This window comes from Juglans regia, chromosome 3, assembly GCF_001411555.2.
Source record: "Juglans regia cultivar Chandler chromosome 3, Walnut 2.0, whole genome shotgun sequence".
In the NCBI taxonomy this organism is placed as follows: Eukaryota; Viridiplantae; Streptophyta; class Magnoliopsida; order Fagales; family Juglandaceae; genus Juglans; species Juglans regia.
In genome coordinates, this window is record NC_049903.1 from 2,479,848 (window position 1) to 2,501,184 (window position 21,337).

The 21,337-nt window shown below is 38.4% G+C and overlaps 4 protein-coding genes and 1 pseudogene across 6 annotated transcripts; 3 read left to right on the forward strand and 2 right to left on the reverse strand.

Annotated features, from left to right (window-relative positions):
• Nucleotides 1-106: 106 nt before the first annotated feature.
• Nucleotides 107-6,984, reverse strand: LOC109011969 (zinc finger protein 6-like). 2 transcript variants are annotated; one of them, XM_018993388.2, is made up of 3 exons: nt 6,676-6,984; nt 6,031-6,586; nt 107-595 (listed from the first exon to the last, which is right to left on the reverse strand). In XM_018993388.2, exons 2-3 carry the CDS (start codon nt 6,584-6,586, stop codon nt 465-467), a joined length of 687 nt encoding a protein of 228 aa, XP_018848933.1. In that variant the 5' UTR covers nt 6,676-6,984; the 3' UTR covers nt 107-464. The 2 variants fall into 2 exon arrangements, with proteins under 2 accessions (XP_018848933.1, XP_018848932.1); XM_018993387.2 differs by having other exon boundaries at nt 6,031-6,984.
• Nucleotides 6,985-11,239: 4,255 nt separating this feature from the next.
• LOC109011931 (calcium load-activated calcium channel-like) lies at nt 11,240-12,171 on the reverse strand. The gene has a single exon (XM_035688635.1). The coding sequence runs from the start codon at nt 12,028-12,030 to the stop codon at nt 11,455-11,457; it is 576 nt and encodes a 191-aa protein (XP_035544528.1). The 5' UTR covers nt 12,031-12,171; the 3' UTR covers nt 11,240-11,454.
• A 1,701-nt stretch (nt 12,172-13,872) lies between these two features.
• On the forward strand, nt 13,873-15,731 carry LOC109011930 (putative metal tolerance protein C3). 2 transcript variants are annotated; one of them, XM_018993334.1, is made up of 4 exons: nt 13,873-13,942; nt 14,096-14,309; nt 14,638-14,813; nt 15,346-15,731. In XM_018993334.1, the coding sequence occupies exons 2-4, from the start codon at nt 14,099-14,101 to the stop codon at nt 15,550-15,552; spliced, it is 594 nt and encodes a 197-aa protein (XP_018848879.1). In that variant the 5' UTR covers nt 13,873-13,942; nt 14,096-14,098; the 3' UTR covers nt 15,553-15,731. The 2 variants fall into 2 exon arrangements, with proteins under 2 accessions (XP_018848879.1, XP_018848878.1); XM_018993333.2 differs by lacking the exon at nt 13,873-13,942 and having other exon boundaries at nt 13,976-14,309.
• A 172-nt stretch (nt 15,732-15,903) lies between these two features.
• LOC109011932 lies at nt 15,904-18,553 on the forward strand (annotated as a pseudogene).
• A 4-nt stretch (nt 18,554-18,557) lies between these two features.
• On the forward strand, nt 18,558-19,837 carry LOC109011934. Its single transcript, XM_035688267.1, has 2 exons — nt 18,558-19,182; nt 19,644-19,837. The coding sequence occupies exons 1-2, from the start codon at nt 18,558-18,560 to the stop codon at nt 19,835-19,837; spliced, it is 819 nt and encodes a 272-aa protein (XP_035544160.1).
• The last annotated feature ends 1,500 nt before the right edge of the window (nt 19,838-21,337 follow it).

Sequence of the window (21,337 nt, forward strand, 5' to 3'; positions counted from 1 at the left end):
TATTCCAGACTTAACCAGCATATATATATATATATATATATATATATATAAAATATATGGTAGATATATTTCAAGTCTAGGAAAACGGTGAGGTGTAATTGCCATTTGATCAAATTCGATCGGCCTTCCTGCTAACAGTCTGAAGGGGGCCGGGGAAAACACAACGAAAGAGCAACTAACAAAACCAATTGAGCATTAGATTACACATCCCATGTTGTCTTACCTTTACATATATACTCATATGATTTGGAAAATTAATGCCTCGTAGCATCTTTCAGCCGCTAGCATAGGAATGATAAAACAGGAAAGGGCGCGCAGGGGGAAGATAAAGCTAGTTTTGTCCTACACACACGCGCAGACACTAATTCTAGCTAGTTTACATATTCGCACTGATCTATATCTAATGCTCATATATTTTATGTATTTATAGCCTATAGGAGAGTTGAGAACTATTATTCATCATGTTAGAGCCTTAGAGTTAAATCCAGCTTTGCCTTGTAATTCGTGACCTCGGCGCCATGCTCGCCTCCATAAAATCCCTTATCATTTTCACCTGCACCAGTTGCCATAGTTGACACTTCAACAGCCCTTCTCCCCAGTGTTGAAATCCCTGCCCAAGCAAGCAGTCAACAATGACTGCTTGCTCAACAATAAATGCAACAATAAATGCATTCATACGTAAAACAATGCATCTATAAATTGAGGCTTCTGGCGAGAGTCTCAGACACCCAAGGAGAAAAGAAAAGAGAGAGAGCCGAGAGAGCTCTGAGAGAAAAGAAGAGAGTTGAGTTGAGTAGAGTGTGATCCTCCTCCTCTGTAATATTTTCTTGTGTGCCACTATTTATTAGTGAAGCTCTTTTCTGTGGATGTAGGCAGTTGCCGAACCACGTTAAATTCTTGGTGTCACTGAGTGCATGAGTATACTCTTTTATTACCGCTTTTATCCCTTCCGCTGTGTTGATTTCCCCAACAAGTGGTATCAGAGCGTTTGTTGAAAGGAGTTTTTACAGAAAACTCGGTTTTAGTGCGTAGCTCAGTTTTCAAATTTGAGCATACCACTGTGTTCGTCTCATCGAGACAAGAAAAGCGGTGAAAACCAGAGGCCGAACGGAGGTCGCACGCTCCCTCACGCGCCGTCTGAAGATCGGAGAGTGAGACCCACTCTCGACACGCGTCCCAAGCGCCAAGTAGAGTCTCTAGCGCGTGATTCTCACGCTCATACACGCGCCACACGCGCTCCAGAGAAGACTTGCGCGTGAAGTTCACGCGCCCTGACGTGTTCTTGACTCCATAAAGCGCATGAGGGACACGCGCCTACGCGTTCCACGCTCACCAGAGGAGTTCAGGCGCGTGAGTTACACGCGCCTACGCGCTGTTTGTCGCGCCACGCACTGCACGCGCGACAGAGTTCCTGTTTTGGTTCTTTTGCTCATTCCTTATGCTATCTGAGTCCGATTTTGACGAAACAAGACTCGTTTCCAACAAAATCAGACGTTCCGGACACAACGGTGCTGTCCGTTTTGTGATATTCCACCTCAAAGATCCTGTACTTGTATTTTGTATTTAGAACAATCTAAATCCATGGAGGATTCAGCATCAGGCGCCATGATAAAGCTGACTGCCTCAAACTACAGTCTTTGGAGACCTCGAATGGAGGATCTCTTGAACTGTAAATATCTGTTTGACCCTTTGGAAGATGAAGGGAAGAAGCCAGATGAAGTTACGGATCAAGTGTGGAAAAAGATGCACAAGAAGACTATTGGTCAGATCAGGCAATGGATTGACCATAGTGTTTTTCACCACGTGGCCCAGGAGACAGATGCATATAACCTCTGGAAAAAGTTAGAGGATATGTATCAGGTTAAAACTGCTCGAAACAAGGCCCTCTTGATGAGACGGCTTGTTAACTTGAAGTTGAAAAGCGATACCTCTGTTGCCGAGCATACTAGCGAGTTTCAAAACCTAGTTAACCAGCTCGGGTCCGTCAACCTGAATCTTGGCGATGAAGAACAAGCCCTGCTACTTCTCAGTTCATTACCAGACAGTTGGGAGACGCTGGTGGTCTCCCTAAGTAACTCTACTCCAGATGGCAAACTTACCATGACGATGGTTAAGGATGCCTCTGTTTAATGAGGAGGCCAGACGAAAAGAGACAAGCATGAATCAAACTCATGCCCTTGTCACCGAGAGTAGAGAAAGGCCTCAAGGTAATGATAGAGGGAGAAGTGGAGGCAGAAACAGAGGGAAGCCTCAACCACGTGGAAGGTCCAGCAGTAGCAGGAACCAGCAGACGGGTAACATGAAATGTTACCACTGTGGCAAAGAAGGCCACATGAGGAAACACTGCCGCAAGTTTTTAAGGGAGCAAGGTCAAAGCAGTAAGCTGAAGAAAGAAGATGGTGAAACCCTTGTCACTCTTTCTGGAGATGTGGCAATACTCTCCACCAGTGACGAGACGTGTCTGCACGTTGCAAGCCATGATGTTGAGTGGGTGGTAGACACAGCAGCATCATACCACGCCACTTCCCACAGTGAATTTTTCACTACGTACAAAGCAGGAGACTTTGGTACGGTAAGGATGGGGAATGCCAGTTCCTCGAAGATCGTGGGAGTTGGCGAAGTGCAGATAAAAACCAACGTTGGTTGCACCATGGTGTTGAAAGATGTTCGACACATTCCTGACCTTCGGCTCAACCTGATTTCCGGGACAGCCCTTGATCGACAGGGCTATGACAGCTACTTCAGCAAAGGCACTTGGAAGCTGTCACAAGGTGCCATGGTTGTCGCCCGAGGACATATTTGCGGTACGTTGTACAAGACCCATGTGAAGATCAGTTCTGATAGCCTCAATGCAGTGGAAGACGAGGCATCACCGAATCTGTGGCACAAGATACTCGGACACATGGGTGAAAAAGGGTTGGATACGCTTGCGAAGAAGGCACTCATCAAAGTTGCCAAAGGAACAGCGTTAAACCCTTGTGAGTACTGTTTGTTTGGCAAACAATGTAGAGTCTCGTTTAAATCCTCTACGAAGAGAAGATCAGAGTTGTTGAGTCTGGTACACTCTGATGTATGTGGTCCCATGGAAGAAGAGTCATTGGGAGGTAACAGATATTTCGTGACATTCATTGATGATACTTCACGAAAGGTCTGGGTATATGTTTTGAAGTCAAAGGATCAGGTCTTCGAGCACTTCAAGAATTTCCACACCCTAGTAGAAAGAGAGACGGGAAAGAAGTTGAAGTGCTTGCGAACAGAAAACGGAGGAGAATATGTCTCCAAAAGGTTCGCTGCATACTGCGCTGATCGCGGTATTCGACATGAGAAGACGGTCCCATATACCCCTCAGCACAATGGTGTAGCCGAAAGAATGAACCGGACCATCATTGAAAGAACAAGATGCATGCTCAGTATGGCCAAGTTACCAAAGTTATTCTGGGGTGAAGCTGTTCTAGCTGCCTGTTACCTGATCAACAGATCACCTTCTGCACCACTGGAATTTGAAATTCCTGAGAAGGTTTGGTCTGGAAAAGATGTCTCTTACTCTCACCTGAGAGTGTTTGGGTGCAAAGCCTTTGCACACGTATCCAAGGAGCTGAGACAGAAGCTCGATGTCAAGTCAACTCCATGTATCTTTGTTGGATATGGAGATGAAGAATTCGGATACAAGTTATGGGATCCAGTGATAAAGAGAATTGTCAGAAGTAGGGACGTTGTGTTCCATGAAAACCAGAACATCGGAACTAAAGCTTCATCAAGAGAGCTTAGTTCCGATACTCCAAATCCTGCACCATTACAGTCCGCCACAGATAATGAGGAAATGCAGGATCGAGATCCAGAAGCAGAAGAAGAAGCTCAGGGTGTTGAGCAGGGGGAGCAAGAATCCTCTCCACCAGCAGCTGGTGTACCACCACAAGGGTTAGATGGTGATGAACCTCCTTTGGTTGATGAACCAAGAAGATCGGCAAGAGGCCGCCTACTGATTCCGTCGAGGAGATATCCGGAATCAGACTATATTCTGCTTACTGATGAGGGGGAGCCTGAGAGCTTCCAGGAAGTTCAAACTCATGTTGATAGAAGCTTATGGGTGCAGGCAATGCAAGAAGAGATGAGTTCTTTGCAGAAAAATCAGACCTATGAGTTGGTGAAACTTCCTGAAGGAAAGAAAGCCCTAAAGAACAAATGGGTGTTCAAGCTGAAGAAAGATGGCCAAGGAAAGCTAATGAAGCACAAGGCCAGATTGGTTGTCAAAGGATTCCAACAGAAGAAGGGAATCGACTTTGACGAGATATTTTCTCCGGTGGTGAAAATGATGTCGATCCCAGTCATACTCGGATTGGTAGCCAGCTTGAATTTGGAACTCGAACAGATGGATGTGAAGACAGCCTTTCTCCATGGAGATTTGGAGGAGGAGATCTATATGGAGCAACCAGAAGGGTTTGCAGTTCTAGGGAAAGATCACTTAGTCTGCAGGCTGAAGAAGAGTCTCTATGGCCTCAAGCAAGCGCCGAGGCAATGGTACAAGAAGTTCGACTCATTCATGATGAGTCATGGTTACAAGAGACTTGTTGCAGATCAGTGTGTCTATGTTCGAAGGTTCCAGAATGACAAGTTTGTCATACTCCTTCTTTACGTTGATGATATGTTAATCGTTGGTGAGGATAGGTCCATGATTAACAAACTAAAGAAGGAACTATCCAAGTCCTTTGACATGAAGGACTTAGGCCCAGCACAACAAATTTTGGGCATGAAGATTGTTCGTGATAAGAAAGTCAAAAGGGTGTGGCTATCACAACAAAAATATGTTGAACAGGTCATTAGACGTTTCAACATGGGAGATGCTAAGCCAGTCAAAACTCCACTTGCAAACCACTTCAAATTGAGCAAGAGCTCGTGTCCTTCTTCAAAGAAAGAGATTGAAGAAATGGAAGCAATCTCCTACTCTTCAGCAGTAGGAAGCCTAATGTATGCAATGGTTTGTACCAGACCAGATATTGCTCATGCTGTAGGCATGTTGAGCAGATTCCTTTCAAATCCAGGAAAGGATCATTGGGAAGCAGTCAAGTGGATTCTCAGGTACCTGAAAGGTACATCGAATATGTGCTTGTGTTTTGGGGGAGCTAAACCAGTTTTGGAAGGCTATACAGATTCAGATATGGCAGGAGATCTGGATAGCAGGAAATCTACTTCAGGATTTCTCTTCACCTTTGCAGGAGGAGCTGTCTCTTGGCAGTCCAAGTTGCAGAAGTGTGTTGCTTTATCCACAACAGAGGCAGAGTACATTGCCGCAGCGGAAGCTGGGAAAGAGATGTTGTGGATGAAGCGTTTTCTCCAAGAACTAGGAGTTAGTCAAGAAGACTACAAGGTACATTGTGATAGTCAAAGTGCTCTAGACTTGAGCAAGAATTCAATGTACCACTCCCGCACCAAGCATATTGACATCCGCTATCATTGGATACGCGAAGCGATGGAACAACAGCTGTTGAAGCTTGTGAAGATCCATACGAAAGAGAATCCAGCAGGACATGCTGACGAAGGTGGTTACAAGTGAGAAGCTTGAGCTATGCAGAGACATAGTTGGGATGGAGAGCATCTAGGTAAATGGGCATGGAGGGGGAGAATTGTTGAAATCCCTGCCCAAGCAAGCAGTCAACAATGACTGCTTGCTGCTTAACCCCTAACGCCCAACTCTCAACTGTCCATTGAATGCAACAATAAATGCATTCATACGTAAAACAATGCATCTATAAATTGAGGCTTCTGGCGAGAGACTCAGATACACCCAAAAGAGAAAAGAGAGAAGAGAGAGAGCCGAGAGAGCTCTGAGAGAAAAGAAGAGAGTTGAGTTGAGTAGAGTGTGATCCTCCTCCTCTGTAATATTTTCTTGTGTGCCACTATTTATTAGTGAAGCTCTTTTCTGTGGATGTAGGCAGTTGCCGAACCATGTTAAATTCTTGGTGTCACTGAGTGCATGAGTGTACTCTTTTATTACCGCTTTTATCCCTTCCGCTGTGTTGATTTCCCCAACACCCAGAGTCAGCTCAAGAAAGGAAAGTGTTTTAGGCTTCACATGATAAGGATGATGCTTATCTTTCCTATAAGCAGCCCTGCCTAGGTTAATCTTGCATCCACCCACGCGTTCAGACCCAGAAGGACCATATTCAAGCCCTGCAAGCTTTATCCCTTGTGCAGCATTCTTAGTAATTGATCCATACCCTACCCTTGATTCCGAATGATAATAATTTACATGACCATGGTTCGCCCCATATTGTTTAGTCATAGACAGGGCTAAATGTTCAAAGTTCCGATCATCATTGGGCGGTACCGCTGTTAGAGGTGCGGGTGTCAGAATATTGATCTCTTTCATTGTAGCTCGGCTTTTCTCGACAAAAAACCTCCGTCCCTTGTTGCGTTCTTTCCGATGCGCGTTCTGGTGGCCTCCTAGAGCCTGTGAGGTCGGAAATGTTTTGGAGCAGAGTGGGCATACGAAAGGAGGGTGCAAACTCGGCCATGCACCCAGCTTTGTCCTAGTGTTTGATAGAGTACTGGTTGGTGAGCTTTCAACAGAGTTAGCTTTTCCTAGCATCTTGAAGAATTATCAAGGAAATGTAGCTAAAATCAGAGAGAGAAAAGATCGAAACAATGACTATAACGATCCGGAAAGGAAAGGCTTACGAGAGACCGAGTGGCAGTACTGGATGCTGAAGTATGAAGAGGATTCTATAATCTACATATAAGAAAGTATTGGGTCTATGTAGAGTTGTTGGGTTACGGAAAAGAAACTTTTAGCAATCACTCCCGGAGACAAAGTGCATGCAGCGGCTAAGTGAAAACCGGACACGTGTGATCGACAGGTTAGAGATTGACCATGGTTAGAGAGGTAACTCTTCTTTTGAAGGAGTGCGCGTGAGCTGAGCGCCAGCCACCACGTAGCTCAAAAGCCCAAACTTAATAAGTAAACAAGCTAATTAAGCACGTGTTTTAAGTTTGCAAACAACACAGTGAAGTGAAGTGAAGTGAAGTGATTTACGTAGTAGTTCTCTTCCCTTATTTTTATTTTCTCTCAGCTGTTAAAAGGGCAGCACATTTCTCAACGAAGGGTAAATTTTAACTTATTATAAATCTTCTTATCACAAAAATTTAAATAAATTAATTATATTATTTATATTATATAGTTAATATTCTTTCTAATGTTTGAGTTAGACAGATTCTCTTTCAATAAATAGGTCAAATACGTAATATATCTAATTAAATGAATAAAGTGTAGAGTCTGAATTTAAATTTAATATCTTTGTGTTGATATTTAATTAAATGAGTAATATCATATGAGATTATTAATTGTTTTAAAAAAGAAAATATTTAATTATATATCATTAATAAATTGTGTTTCCATGCATTGAACTCAAAAGAAATAAAGAGGGAAATAACCAAAAAAAAAAAACAAGAAAGATTATGCAACAAAAATGAAAAAATAATTTTTCTATGATTGGTAGGAGTCGCCCCACGTTAGGTTAGCCTGATAAAACAAAAAAATAATAAAACATATACTACGTAGTACTGCTCTTTTTGTCTCTCTCGCGGGGTAGGACGAATGGCCACGTGCTAAACCACACAAACCAAGTGTACGGTAGTCTGAAGGTTAGTCATCCCCACTCAAAATGTCTGCTTCTGTGATTGCATAACAAGAATGGCCATCTTATTGGGCCGACTCATAAATTACTCAAACCTCAACTAAAACAGTTAGCTTCAAATTTAAGGCATATATGCCGAAATCTGCTCGTATTCTTTTCCTCGGCGGCGGCGTCGTTTCCTAAATTTCTGCAATAATGCCATAAAATTCTCGAGGTCCAGCTCGCTCGCTCGCTCGCTCTGGAAGGAGAGAACACCACCTAAAGGCGTCACGACAGTTGTTTTGTACGCAGGTTTCGATCCATTACCCAGGCCAGGTGTGGGTAATAGAAACTTGGGCTTACCAGCTCGGCTTAAGTAAGCCCATCCCAGCATTTGCAATTGGACAAGCTCTGATTTGGGCTTAAGCCTGTGTTGATATAATCCAAACCCTAATAAAATTATTATTTTTTCTATATTTATCTATCTCCAATTTTATTTTATTTTTTATAGATTCGCTTATTTCACATCTATATCCATGTTTTAGTTTTGCAAAATTATTATTTTTTCCTCAAACTACCACTACGAGTTCTACGACAAGTTAAATATCAGTTCTTCTAGGGACAGTTGGGACAACCAATCGGTGGGGAGTCGGTTGATGTCAGCCGTTATATTTAAAAAAAAAATGAAATCAACGAAAACTGAAGAAGAGATTCAGAGTTGGTTTCGTATGTTCTTTAGCTTGTTCTTCAAACATAGCTTGCTCTTCACATCTTGCATTGGTTTCATGTGATCTTTGGCTTGGTCTTCAAATAGAGATTCAAAGCTTGTTCTTCACAAGAATCTTACGTATCAAAATACACAGGAATCTTGTAGGCTTGATTTTCTCAGTCATCCTTAAGAACTTCTTTTTTATAAGTCATCCTTAAAATCTTAGTAGAGGATAGATATGAGAGACTCCAATTGACCAAAAAGCTTTACCGATACAAGCCTAATGCTAAATTAACCTAAGAGGGAAAAAGGCAAACTTAATTAGAGGCAGTGTCGTGACAACATACCACCTATCCTGGGCCCGACAGTCGAAGGAGGCCTGAATCTATGCATAATGGAGAGTCCCATATATTAAACCAAGCCAAGTCCTATAGACATTTTAGACAACTGTTTTTTTTTTTCAATATTCTGTGAGAAAACCATAATTTTTCAAGGACTAGACGATACTATCACCTTCTTCCCAGCGTCCAGGTTCCAGAAGCACCATTTAATTGCCTAATAAAAAAAACTGTTGTAAACAATCGATCAGACCAAGCTTAAACGCAGTCTATCACATCCTTTCACTCCCATCCCTTCCCCCTTCTAATTTAATAGGGAAAAATAGAACTTTCCCGTCCCACACTCCACAGTTATGATATCTGTGAAGACATTCGTATTTCAAGTTTATTCCAACTTTAAATTTCGTAAAAGCTTTGATATATCACAAGCAAAAGAAGCTGGATAATAATGATTCGTTATGTTAAAAGTTCTATTTCTAATTCCTTCTACACTTGCTGAAAAGAACTGAGACATTAGCATCCATATCAACCAATCCAAACCCGAACTCATTTATCAGGATTGAACCCATCTCAACTCGCAGCCTATCCCAAACCTGAACCCATCCAACGTTAGCCAGACGATTGCAAAGTGCCAAAGACAAACTAAGATAGATAGTACTTCTAATTCATCCAAATTTGGGCGTTGAAAGCTGGGGGGGGAGGAGTCAGACCAAATGGCAATGCCACCACTTAAAGAGGTGGTCTGTTTAATATAAATAGTATCCTGTACAAACATAGCACACTTGTATGCCAAAAATAAAAGTAGAACCAAATAAATTGTGGGTAGATGTTAATTTATATCGCCCAAATAACTGAAAACCAATCAACCTTGCTTTGTCTCATAATTATTACACTATCTCCTATCCCAGTCCATCAAAAAATAAAGTCTCGTGGTGAAAACAAATTGGTATATTGGTTAAAACAATCCAGCAAGAATATAAATGTATTTTAAGCTAATACTTTTTACTGTTCCCGTTTTATTGAATAATATCACTGGCCTTAGAAAGTGCGATACAAGTATATGCCACAAATGAAATTAAAAAAAAAAAAAAAAAGGACATTCTTTAGGGTATAGATCAATGAAGTATAATCTTTTTCAAGCATCATGAACAAGAGCAATTCAATAAGAGGCAAAAGTATAATCACAATGAATGACAACTTAGTAAGAGCATTTCTAAGCATCAAGATAAGTTGAATGTGGTTACTGTAGGAATAGGAACCAACATTTCCACTCATATCCTTTTTCATAATGCAAATTCAATTTTATGGATGCTAATTCATTCGCAATACATAACTAATAATCAAACCAGAGTTTGTTAAAGTACCTTTAAAATGCTTTTTTTTTTTTTCAGACGACCAAGTTTAATTTCCTTATATTGTGGACAAAGTATAAATTAAAAACAAAATTTCAATTAGAGTTGGTTAAAAAGGCCGCCCATTTGTTTATGGGAAATACTCTAGCCACAAATGAATTACACAAAAACAATCCCACAAACTGATGTGGCTTGATGTGGTTCGTTAGATTATAAAATTACTTTTATTATAAAATAGATCTAACAGATCAGATGAAGCCACGTCAATTTGTGAGATTATTTTTGTGTAATTCGTTTGTAGATATAGCAGTACTATTTCTTTATTCACATACTCCACTATTACAAGTAAATCCCAAACTGACAAAAAACCATGGCTCTTTGTGATACCGCACAAATGCCTGACACACACCCCAACTTAGGCAGAGTTGAAACACTGGGGTTCAAACAAAACAGGTTATTAATAATTAGAACCTCAAGGACCAATATTAATGCATTTGAGTTTTTCCAAAATAACTAAACATGATTGATTTGAGGAAGGAGTTTCAGGTAAAGCATCTGACTAATAGCATTTCCTGAATGCACAAAAAAATTTGTCTGCAGAAAGCACTTAGCAACAGCATCCACGTGTGAAGAAAACAATGAGATATCCCATGACAACTTTAATCAACCACAAAACAGTTATTGCCTAATGCTGGTCTCACTAAGTGGCGTTCTATAAGGTCACTCTCAAGACTCGAATCCCCGCAATTGCAGCCTAAGACTTTTACCATTGCAGGAGAACGGTCCCTTCTATTCTTGTACCTTTTGCGACAAATACATCCAATCTACAGACCGAGTTGAATCTCTTGTAGAAAGTTTTAAGAGCAAGAATATTAGTAAGTTTAGCACTGGAGCCCGTAACCATCTTTGCACAACTCAACTTCTACAATCAATAAATAGTATACTGTAACGAGATAACAAAAGCCAAACATCCGATGGAAAAACTAGTTATTTCAACAATATATGCATGAAAAGATCCAGATAAATAATGTTCCAATGCCAACAGAAGATTACGAGGTGCAATAGTTTTGACGATAAAACACTTGAAACTCACACGAACAAGATTACCATAAATAATCCAGCTTAAGACACTACATTTTTCGCAACTTTTTTTGTTGATAAGTAAGAAGTATACATTTTTCGAAACTTATCCATAGCAAGCACAGTAATCCAAATCAAAAGGTGAAAACGTTTGGAAATTGAAAAGCTCAACCAATTCAAATTCACCTCAATTACCATTCATATCGATCCTACTTCTCATTAGAGAGTCAGACAATTATACTTTCAGGAAGCTTAAAATTAGAACAACGGTCAGCTCCGTATGATCTAGAACATAACAATCATAATTTGAATTTAAAACAAAAAAAAAAAAAAAAGGGAGAGGAAGAGTAGCGCAGTGAACCAGATCAATTGGTTTTGGGATCTGGCATGGGGAAGAGCCCGGAGCTGGCGCCGCGTGGTGGTGAAAAACCTAAGAACTTTTGCAGATTGGTACGAATACTAATCGAGCAGAGGAAGTACAAGAAGGCCATGGAACAATCGGTTGGATCGTCACCTTGTAGACCCCTGTGGCTCATCTTCATAACGATCCTGACGGGACTGAATGGTAATTTGGCGACCACCTTGCCTTCGAAGAGTGAGTTAAGAAGACCGAAGACGACGAAGAGGACAAGGGCGACGACGGCGCCGGACTTGAACTTGAAGAGGGAGAGGTCGCGGCTCGACTCCTTGAGGCTGGTCTCGACGCGGTCCATCTTTTTGGTCTTAGATTTCTTGGCGATCTTGGCGGAGGATTCGGTTTTCATCGTCTCCAGCTTCTTGGCAGCCTTGTCAATTGAGGAACGGAGGGACTTGTAGGAGTTGGTGCGATAGATGAGGAGCCAGGAGATAGCCTCGCAGACTATGGCAGTGCAGAACGAAATGGCCACGACGGTGAGGCTGTCGGAGTACTTGAAAGAGGAGAAGATCTGAGGTGTGGCCATGGGAATAGGTGGTTGTTTGGCAGGTAGGAAAGGGCGAGAAAGTGCTTTTCCGAGAGGTCTACGGGGTTCGATGACTTTGAACTCAGTTTTACTGTGACTCGCACTTTTTTTCACTCGTGGTGTCTTGGTTGGTGGGTTTCGGAATAGAGTTTTCCTCCTCATTTTTTTTTTTTTTTTAATATATTTTTTAAAAAATTTATTTTCTTAAATTAGTTAAATTTTTTTAGTTATTATTCAAACACATCATATTTAATAAGAAAATAAAATAAAAAAATAAAATAAATATACGTATAGTATATAATGTGTATTTTTTTTTAAATATTTGAATTGAACTTGCATGCGGATGTCCACCGTATCATCCGCGTAGGCCGGCAAATGAACATAGCAACGAAACTAATGAACAGTTTAAAATATATTTTTTAAAAAATTTATTTTCTTAAATTAGTTAAATTTTTTTAGTTATTATTCAAACACATCATATTTAATAAGAAAATAAAATAAAAAAATAAAATAAATATACGTATAGTATATAATGTGTATTTTTTTTTAAATATTTGAATTGAACTTGCATGCGGATGTCCACCGTATCATCCGCGTAGGCCGGCAAATGAACATAGCAACGAAACTAATGAACAGTTTAACTCGATTCGTATATACTTGTTTTAAATTCGATTTATTTAATAAATAAAATGTTGGTAAAAAATAATATAAATTTAAATATTAAACGAGCAACATCTATATCAATTCGACTTCACTCGATTTAAATTTGTGAATAAAATTGGAATAAACTCGAGTTGACTCATTTGATACTGTTCTTTAACAAATATAATTGGCTTGCAAATAAAAATTTTGAGATACAAAACAAGTAGACTTAATTTAATATAACATAATTTAAATTTTAATAATAATTTTTAAATTTTATTCTTAAAAATCAACTCTTAATAACTCAGCGATAAGATGGTGTCTTCTAGTGCGGTTGCAATTAAACAAGGATAATGTTAGGAGCCGCCAGCATGGACCGTTGTATTCGAATTTTTTATTTTAAATATTTTTTAACATCTTTAATTATTAAAAATATATATATACAACCTTATTAATAATTACTTTTTAATTATTAAAAAAAATTAAAATACAAACCCTAATTTTTAGGATACCACGTATATTTTCCATTAGAAAATAGAAAGAGGTAGGCTTAAAAATGTCTTCAATGAATGCAACCCTCTGGCCGAGAGCAATGCTTTGTGGAGGGCAGTCGAGCTCTGTACTGAATTGAATCTCAAAAGTGTAGTGTTTGAAGGAGACTCACAGATTGTACATGGCAAAAGCAGTTAGCAGCTCAAAGGAGGAGAGTCCAAAATAAATATGTAGAGAGATTCAGTATGATAAACTTGTACAGTTTGAATCAGATATATGAATGGAAACAGAGTGTTTTACAGTAAAAAAACAAAAAAAATTGAATGCAACTCTCTCGGTGGTGGCACATTATCCTGTGAACACAGCCCAACTGAGTAAGCGCCTCCGCCCGAAACTGGTGGGTTTCAGTTCAGGAGTCAGGACTCCACAAAGTCACAAACATCCAACGTCTGAAAAGATGCCCGAGGCCAACACGTGAAGGTGGCGGTAACAACGGACAGGTGGTGGGTGCTCATGGTGAGGCCGCCTCAGGCTCCCATCACTCACTCACAATTCACAAAGCACGAAAAAGAAAAAGGACTAATTATGATCAGCATAAAACAAACTCCCAGGCAGAAGCAGGCTATGACTTCAATTTCCTGAAATGTGCTGTTCATGCATATAAAAAAAACAGGCAATGCTTCTGGCTCCCTATATGTTTGTCCGAGTCACGGGTGCAGATTGACACCCCCATCTTGTTTCAGTTGGGTTGTCTGCTTCGATTGAAGTTATGGCTCTGGTGGGTTTGTTAATTTGGTTCCAATAAAAAAGTTTAATGTTGTTAGCTGCCTCGCCTTCTTCCATTTTGTTTTCATGGAACTACTGTCTATTTAGGATCCTAAATCAGTTGTTTTATTTTGGTGTTTTAAACATTCAAATTCTGATTGCTGAGTGAATGGAAGGCGGTTTCGATCACGTAACAAAGCCACTGCTGAAAAGTGAAGGTGAAAACCTCAGCCCGAATGGCCGATATTTGCGAATTGGCAACACCGTTACCGCTCTCAAATGTGACTTCTTCTCCAAATTGTCCGACAAACTTCGCTCTGGGCTCGATCCCGAGAGTCCTTTTCGTTTGGACCTTTCTAAAAACGCTGACTTAATCAAAGGTATATACCCCAAAATCTTCGAACTTTGTTGTTCGTTGAAAAAAAAAAGGAAAATACTTCCTAATTAATTCTTTCTAATCCCGTATCCTCACCTTTTATCCGAAGAGGTTGGACTAAACAACACAGTGCTAGACAGTCATGTCGGGAGGAAATGAATATATTTTTTTGCTCCAGTACCACTCTACAGAAATTATTGTTGTCATGAGTTAGTTTGGCTAAAACTCTCATGATCTAATATTTCAACTGCGAGTGATTAATCTTATCTCATATATTCAAATAATTTTTCTTGCCATTTCTATGTTCATTCATTTAATTTTGTTGATCTCAGGGGAGAAGGAATACTACGAAAAACAGTTTGCCACCCTAAGGTCTTTTGAGGAAGTAGACTCCCTAGATTCGCCTGATGTTACTCATGATGAAGCGCAAGTTTATGAAGAACAAGCCCAGCACGAGAGAGCGATGAACATTTCTAACTGCGCAAATATTTTTTTGCTAGCTTTCAAGGTTATCTCCTACACATTTTTTGTTGTCATGTTATATTGGGTCAATCTTAAAAGCTAGTTTAAGAGGTAAGGTTTTCCCTCACATTTATAAACTGACCAGCCCCTTTCACAATTGATGTGGCACAACTCCAACAACCTAACCTCACACATCGGGCTCTGGGTCAAAGCAGCAACAACCCGTTTCTTCTTCGGATTGTTAGGTCTGAGAATATTGATAAATTTAGGCTCTGATACTAGTGTTAATAGATGGTACTTGGGCATCTCTCAACCTCATAAACTAGTTCAAGAGATAGAGATTTTCCCTCACATTTATAAACTGACCACTAGCCATTTTCACAACCGATATGAGGCAATCCCAACATGTTATTCTCTTTTTGCTGCCACGTTGCATGGTATTTTGACGTAAGAAAGGGTTCAGCAAATGTTGTTCCATGCTATAGCATTCAAAACGCTCTTGTTTCTTTTACATAACATTTTCCTCGGACCAGCTTCTTGTTGTTATAACTACTAATGCCACCTTAATTGATGATCAGATGGTGATGGACTTGAGTCAAAAGTATGGACTTGTGCATGATCGAATACGAATTGTTCGTTTCATCAGATGCCATTTGAAACCCTATCTCTTTCTCTCTCTCAATTGTGATCCCTTTTCATTTGTCCTTTTTCTTTCTGAAAAAATGGGGCCATGTTTTGTATGGAATGACTATATTTTCATGAACTGCAGATATATGTTACAGTGACGAGTGGATCCTTAGCCATTGCAGCATCGACACTAGATTCATTGCTAGATCTAATGGCTGGTGGCATACTTTGGTTCACACATTTTTCAATGAAAACTATAAATATCTACAAGTATCCTGATGGAAAGTTGAGAATGCAACCAGTAGGCATTATCATCTTCGCTGCTGTCATGGCTACACTTGACCATTTATTAATGTTTCTCAGGAAATAATTATTATACTGAATGTGCACCATTATGTGTGTGTGTGTATATATATATATGTATGTATATATATTGTTTATTATATATATAAAACTTACTCTCTGACATAGTTGATCATGATGAGCTCATGAGAAGATTACAATGATCATACCGTAGCCCCATCCATACAGGCTTTCAAGTGCTTGTCCAGGCTGTAGAACAACTGATCAAAGGGCAACCTTCTGAGAAAATGACCTCGGAGCAATTGGTCTGGTTGTATGCAATATATAATGCTAACAGCTACTGGAGTGAAACTTGCCTTTTGGTTTTACTGTAGAAGCTCAGGAAACAAAATTGTCCATGCCTATGCAAAGGTTGGATGCTACATACATATATATATATATATATATACGAAAGCTTGCGGATTTTAGCAATTAAGTCGTTTCTCCATGATACATTAATGTTATTGGCTTGTTTGAGTCCTTAGTCATAATTTATTGTTTCACCTATTAATGATGATTTGCAGGACCATTACTTTGATGTGATAACAAATGTAGTTGGTTTGATTGCTGCTGTTCTTGGAAATCAATTCTATTGGTGGATTGACCAATTGGTGCAATAATCCTTGCACTCTATACAATTTCAAATTGGACTGGAACTGTACAGGAAAATCCAGGTCCTCTCTCTCTCTCTCTCTCTCTCTCTCTCTCCTTGCTTTGTTTCATCAATGAGAACTGACAAGGAATTATGATTTAAAGATATAATTCCTAAATAATAAACTACTGATATAGAGATTTTGTGGGGACGATCTTGCATGTATGTTCAAAGCTTTATTTTATTACATGTTAGTCATGCTTCTCTTATTTACTGGTTTCTTCTTCATGTAGTCTCTCTGGTTGGACAATCTGCTCCTCCCGATCAAGTCCTGCAGAAACTCACATACCTTGTCCTAAGGCACCACCCCAAAATTGAACGTGTTGACACGGTCTGTGCTTACAGTACCTTTGCATGGTGTTCTTTATTTTGTCGAGGTTTGTTGACTGATTTTTGTTTAAGCACTCATTTATATATGTCTATCTTAAGAAGTATTGGCATGGGTTTGGTTTGAACTGAGCATCTATGTTCTGATACTATATGAAATTATTACTTATCTTAAAAGTTTAAATTGATAGGAGGATATAAATTTAATTATTTATATTATATTCTAAGTAAGATTTTCTCATCAACATTCTTATACACACACTCTCTAATAAATTACAGATGTTTCTATTACTTATATCATGCGATAAAATAAAAAAAATGAGAAAAAAATTGGTATTATACATACGCAAAGATGTAGAGGATTTTATTTCCGATGATTACAAAAATGAGTGCGGCAGCTGTACAAGAATATAACACAATATATAAATAAATCATAATCAGTAGGTCAGATCAAAGAGCCCAAATAGATCTCAATGGTATAATACAATATATAAGTACACATTGACCCAAGCCTCCGTTCCATGGTCCAAATCTCATTGAAAATCTACTAAAAGATAATAACGGATTCGACCACGAACAAAACTACGCTCGACGCACACAAAAAAAAAAAAAAGAAAGCTCAACACAAGATTCTCTCTCGCGCAACCCTTTCGGTCACAAGTGACCCAGAAGATAATGGTCAATGGACCGAAACGAAGACACTACCGAAAAGATGGGCCAAGGCCCAGAATTAGGGTTTCATTTCAGTGACACCAAGCTGCGTGTCTCAACTCTCAACTACCATCTCTAGCGATAGCGTGAGAATAACTTCGCAAAGTCCCAGGAGGCCTTGATTCGCAGCGCTTAAGGTTAGAATTCTATTATCCGGTATCATTTCTGGTTCTTTTCCCGCATAAATGTTCTTACTTTGTGAACTTGATGTTTTTCAGACATAGGCATACACGAGAGAATGCAATTCTGATTTTTTTTTTTGGGTGCTTGTTTTAGCTTCTTACAAAATGGAAAGACTTCACTCGACTAATCCATCAAGTTGCTCCAAAGTCAAATGGCTTTATTTTTGTCTTGTTTCCTCAGGTTTCAAATGAGACCCAGTGTTTCAAATTAACTTTCAATGTCTTTTATTTTTTCCCCAATTTTTGTTTCAATGCGCGTTTTTGACGACAAAATAAAGCTTACCCTGGACTGAGTTTGCTTTGTCTCACCTCTACGTGTTTAGGGTCTTGGGAAAAAGCTACTGTCCGACATATGCGTATAAGATACATGGTGTCTGTAAGAGGTTCTAGAAAAATGGAGTTTGGTTGATTTGGGAGTCCATCGACCAATTCAATCCTAGTACGGCTCTGCTGTTGCTCGACTAATCTCCAAAACTTGTTAATTATCTCTTTTGTTTTTTCTTCTTAATGAGATATTGTGTATGTCGTGTAATTTCTTGATTGATTGTTGAAGGTTAAAAGCTGATTGCTGATAGTTGAGATTAGCCTATGTATAATTAATTTATGTTAAAATCAACTTTTACTTTCAACAAGTTATATTCCGTGTACAACAATTTAGCGGTCTGGACTATCAAAGTTATTTTATTAGGATTTGGCTTTTTGTTCACATTGGTACTTTGCATCAACGTTGTTGGCTTTCTCTTGACAGAGACATAGAACAAGAAGGGATACGGGTGATCAACAAGAATAGACGCAAGGGATATAAATCATAGACTGACCAGAGGATCTTTGAAAAGATTGGTCGTGACTTCTTTCGGTTCAGTTTTCACTATCAAATAGGCACTTAGTGCTGAAGTTGCTCCTCTGATACAAGGAGTATCCCCAGAAGGGAGTAGACGAATTTTGTTCCATGAATTCCCTCTGTTCACCTACTTCTCTTCTCCTTCCGTCACCTAGACGGCAGTTCACACCATGTCTTCAAGTGCAACCACAAAATTTATGCACAAACTTTCATCATTATCGTGTTCATCACTCATTTCCACTTTTTCTCGCATTTCAATTCATTCCACATCATTCACTACTTACTCATAAGTTATCCACTGGTGCTACAGTTCCTTCAAATGAAGGAACAGTATCTGTGATTAACTTCGAAGACTTTGTTGAAAAAGATTGGTCATTTCTTGATTCAGATAATTTGATATCTGGAGATGAGCTTAACAGAAAGATTGAACACATTATTACTGCGGGACAGATTGAAGAAACTTCTAAGGTTCTGGTTTCAATTGGTTCTGAAGGATTTATAGATCGGTTGGTTGATTCATCACCATGCAATCTTTTGCTTGTCGTCCATGATTCACTTTTTCTGTTAGCTGGCATCAAAGAAAAATATGACAATGTTAAGTGTTGGCAAGGAGAACTTATATATGTACCAGAGAAGTGGGCGCCACTGGATGTTGTGTTCCTCTATTTTCTGCCTGCTTTGCCCTTTAAACTTGACCAGGTCTTTGAAGCACTTGCAAAATGCTGTTTGCCTGGTAATTTTTTAGCAGACATTTTCATGTGCTGTTATTTATCTTAAACTTAACAGTTCTTTTTTAAAGCAGCATTCCCCCTTGACTCCATCCCCCTTTGACTCATACAATTCTCCTCTATACATCTAAGTAGAGCACACCCCGATTCTTGGCATAACTTTCATAATATCAACTCTCCTGCTTGTAGTATATGTTACTTCGCCAAGGACAAAAAACAATTATATAGGTTACTTCAACTTGTTCTAATTGATGTGGAACAGCTTTTGTAGTAATAAACAATGTAGGTGGTGTGGTTGTGAATTACAAATCAAAATAAATAAATAAATGATGAAATGGTGTGGATGAAGCTGTATTAGCACAGCTTTGTCTGTATGCTGAAAGAATAGCATGGTTCTTATACTGTGCTCTTGCTTCCTTTTTATGTCACTACTTGAGGTTATAAGTTCTTTATATTGCTTGTACAGGTGCAAGGGTGGTTATCAGCCATCCCAAAGGAAGGGAAGTCTTAAAGCAGCAGCAACAACAGTATCCGGATGTCATAATTTCAGACTTGCCCGATAAGACGACTTTACAGAAAGTTGCAGCTAATCATTCTTTTGACATGGTTGAATTTGTAGACGAGCCCGGTTTTTATCTTGCTGTTTTGAAGTTCTCTTAGGCGAGAAACTGAAAACAGAATTGTACCTAAACAAAACTTGAATTTCTGTGTCATCAAAGGGTTTCATCACGACGATTTTTTCATCACGATTTCATATTGCAAGAGTTGTGTATTTTATTTTATTTATGACAAACACTGCATGTGGCCATTGCTTACCACACATCTTGTTTAGAGGGCATGTCTATTTTAGATACATGATACTATATGCTGGTTTGGCAGGCAGGTTGGGGCATGGGGTAAGTCATAAAATTCTCATTTTATCTTAGTCTATCTTATTTTCAAACATAATTCAAATACAAAATTTTCAAACTAATCATTACTACTTTTTTATACTAATCATTACAATTTTTTCTAAATTTTAAATAAAAAATAATTTCAACTTTTTCAAATCTCAAACGAAAATAATATTATAAAATTATATTCTTACAATATTTTTTATTTAACTTTTTCTCTCTCCTTTTTTAAAATTAAAAAAATACTCAACTCAAATTATTTCATTATTATTCACAAATTATCTTACAATTATTCATAAAATTTTCATCACATCTCACTTTCTAAAATTCTATGAATAGTAATGAAATGATTTGTGAATAATAATAAAATAGTTTGAGTTAAGATGTTTTATTGAGTTTTAAAAAATTAGAGATAAAAAATTGAATAAAAATATTATACAGTTAAAAAACTATTTGAATATTATTTCTATTTTGAAATTTAAAAAAATTGTGTTGATTTTTGTGTTTTGTTTAGAAGTTTAAAAAAATTGTATTATTTTTTGTGTTTAGATAATGATTAGATAAAAAAAAATTAAAGATTTAAAATTAAAAAATATTTTATATTTAAGTGATATTTAAAAAATATATATATAATAAGATTTGAGAATTTCTTATCTCACTATCGAAACATGCACTTGCGCAAACTTGATGAAGAGATGGAAATTGCAAGTTGTTCGCGGAAACCATTTCGCAAGGCAACAACTTTTAGTGCAAGAGTGTGATCATTGTCCAGCCTAGGCAACATGCAGAACCAACGAGGTTCGCCTATGTAAAACACTTCCCGTTGTATTACAGTTGGGGAGGTTAGTCCTATATATATCCATCATTCCACCAGAAATAGTAATCAAAATTTAAGCTAACCATCATTTGAGAGTAATTCGATGGTAAAAGATTATATGCTTCATGGCTACATAGATGTTGGGTCTGAACTAATGAATTTAAACTCAGGAATGGAGTGTAAATCGATTCGGTCAGGTCCGGTATTTTCAATCCATCATTTTCTTTTGACTAAACATTCATAGGCTATCGGTCCGGTCGGTATAACTACTGGTCCGGTCTGTCTGTTTAGTCCGGCCTACTTATTTTATTATTTTATTCATTTTTTTTCAAATAAATTATTAAAAAAATTATTTAAATTACTAAATTAAAATTAAATGAATTATTAATGTGTATTATATAACTAACTCATTAAAAAATATATTTTACTATAATTATATTTATGATATTG

Excerpts from the sequence above, each read along its gene's own strand:
- LOC109011931 (XM_035688635.1), bottom strand. The coding sequence starts at position 12,030 with ATGGCCACACCTCAGATCTTCTCCTCTTTCAAGTACTCCGACAGCCTC.
- LOC109011969 (XM_018993388.2), bottom strand. The coding sequence starts at position 6,586 with ATGCTAGGAAAAGCTAACTCTGTTGAAAGCTCACCAACCAGTACTCTA. Across the intron at positions 596-6,030 it reads CTTTCTTGAGCTGACTCTGG|GGAGAAGGGCTGTTGAAGTG; the intron begins GTGTTGGGGAAA and ends TTTCAACACTGG.
- LOC109011934 (XM_035688267.1), top strand. The coding sequence starts at position 18,558 with ATGAATTCCCTCTGTTCACCTACTTCTCTTCTCCTTCCGTCACCTAGA. Across the intron at positions 19,183-19,643 it reads TGCAAAATGCTGTTTGCCTG|GTGCAAGGGTGGTTATCAGC; the intron begins GTAATTTTTTAG and ends TTGCTTGTACAG.
- LOC109011930 (XM_018993334.1), top strand. The coding sequence starts at position 14,099 with ATGGAAGGCGGTTTCGATCACGTAACAAAGCCACTGCTGAAAAGTGAA. Across the intron at positions 14,310-14,637 it reads AAACGCTGACTTAATCAAAG|GGGAGAAGGAATACTACGAA; the intron begins GTATATACCCCA and ends TGTTGATCTCAG. Across the intron at positions 14,814-15,345 it reads TTTTTTTGCTAGCTTTCAAG|ATGGTGATGGACTTGAGTCA; the intron begins GTTATCTCCTAC and ends ATTGATGATCAG.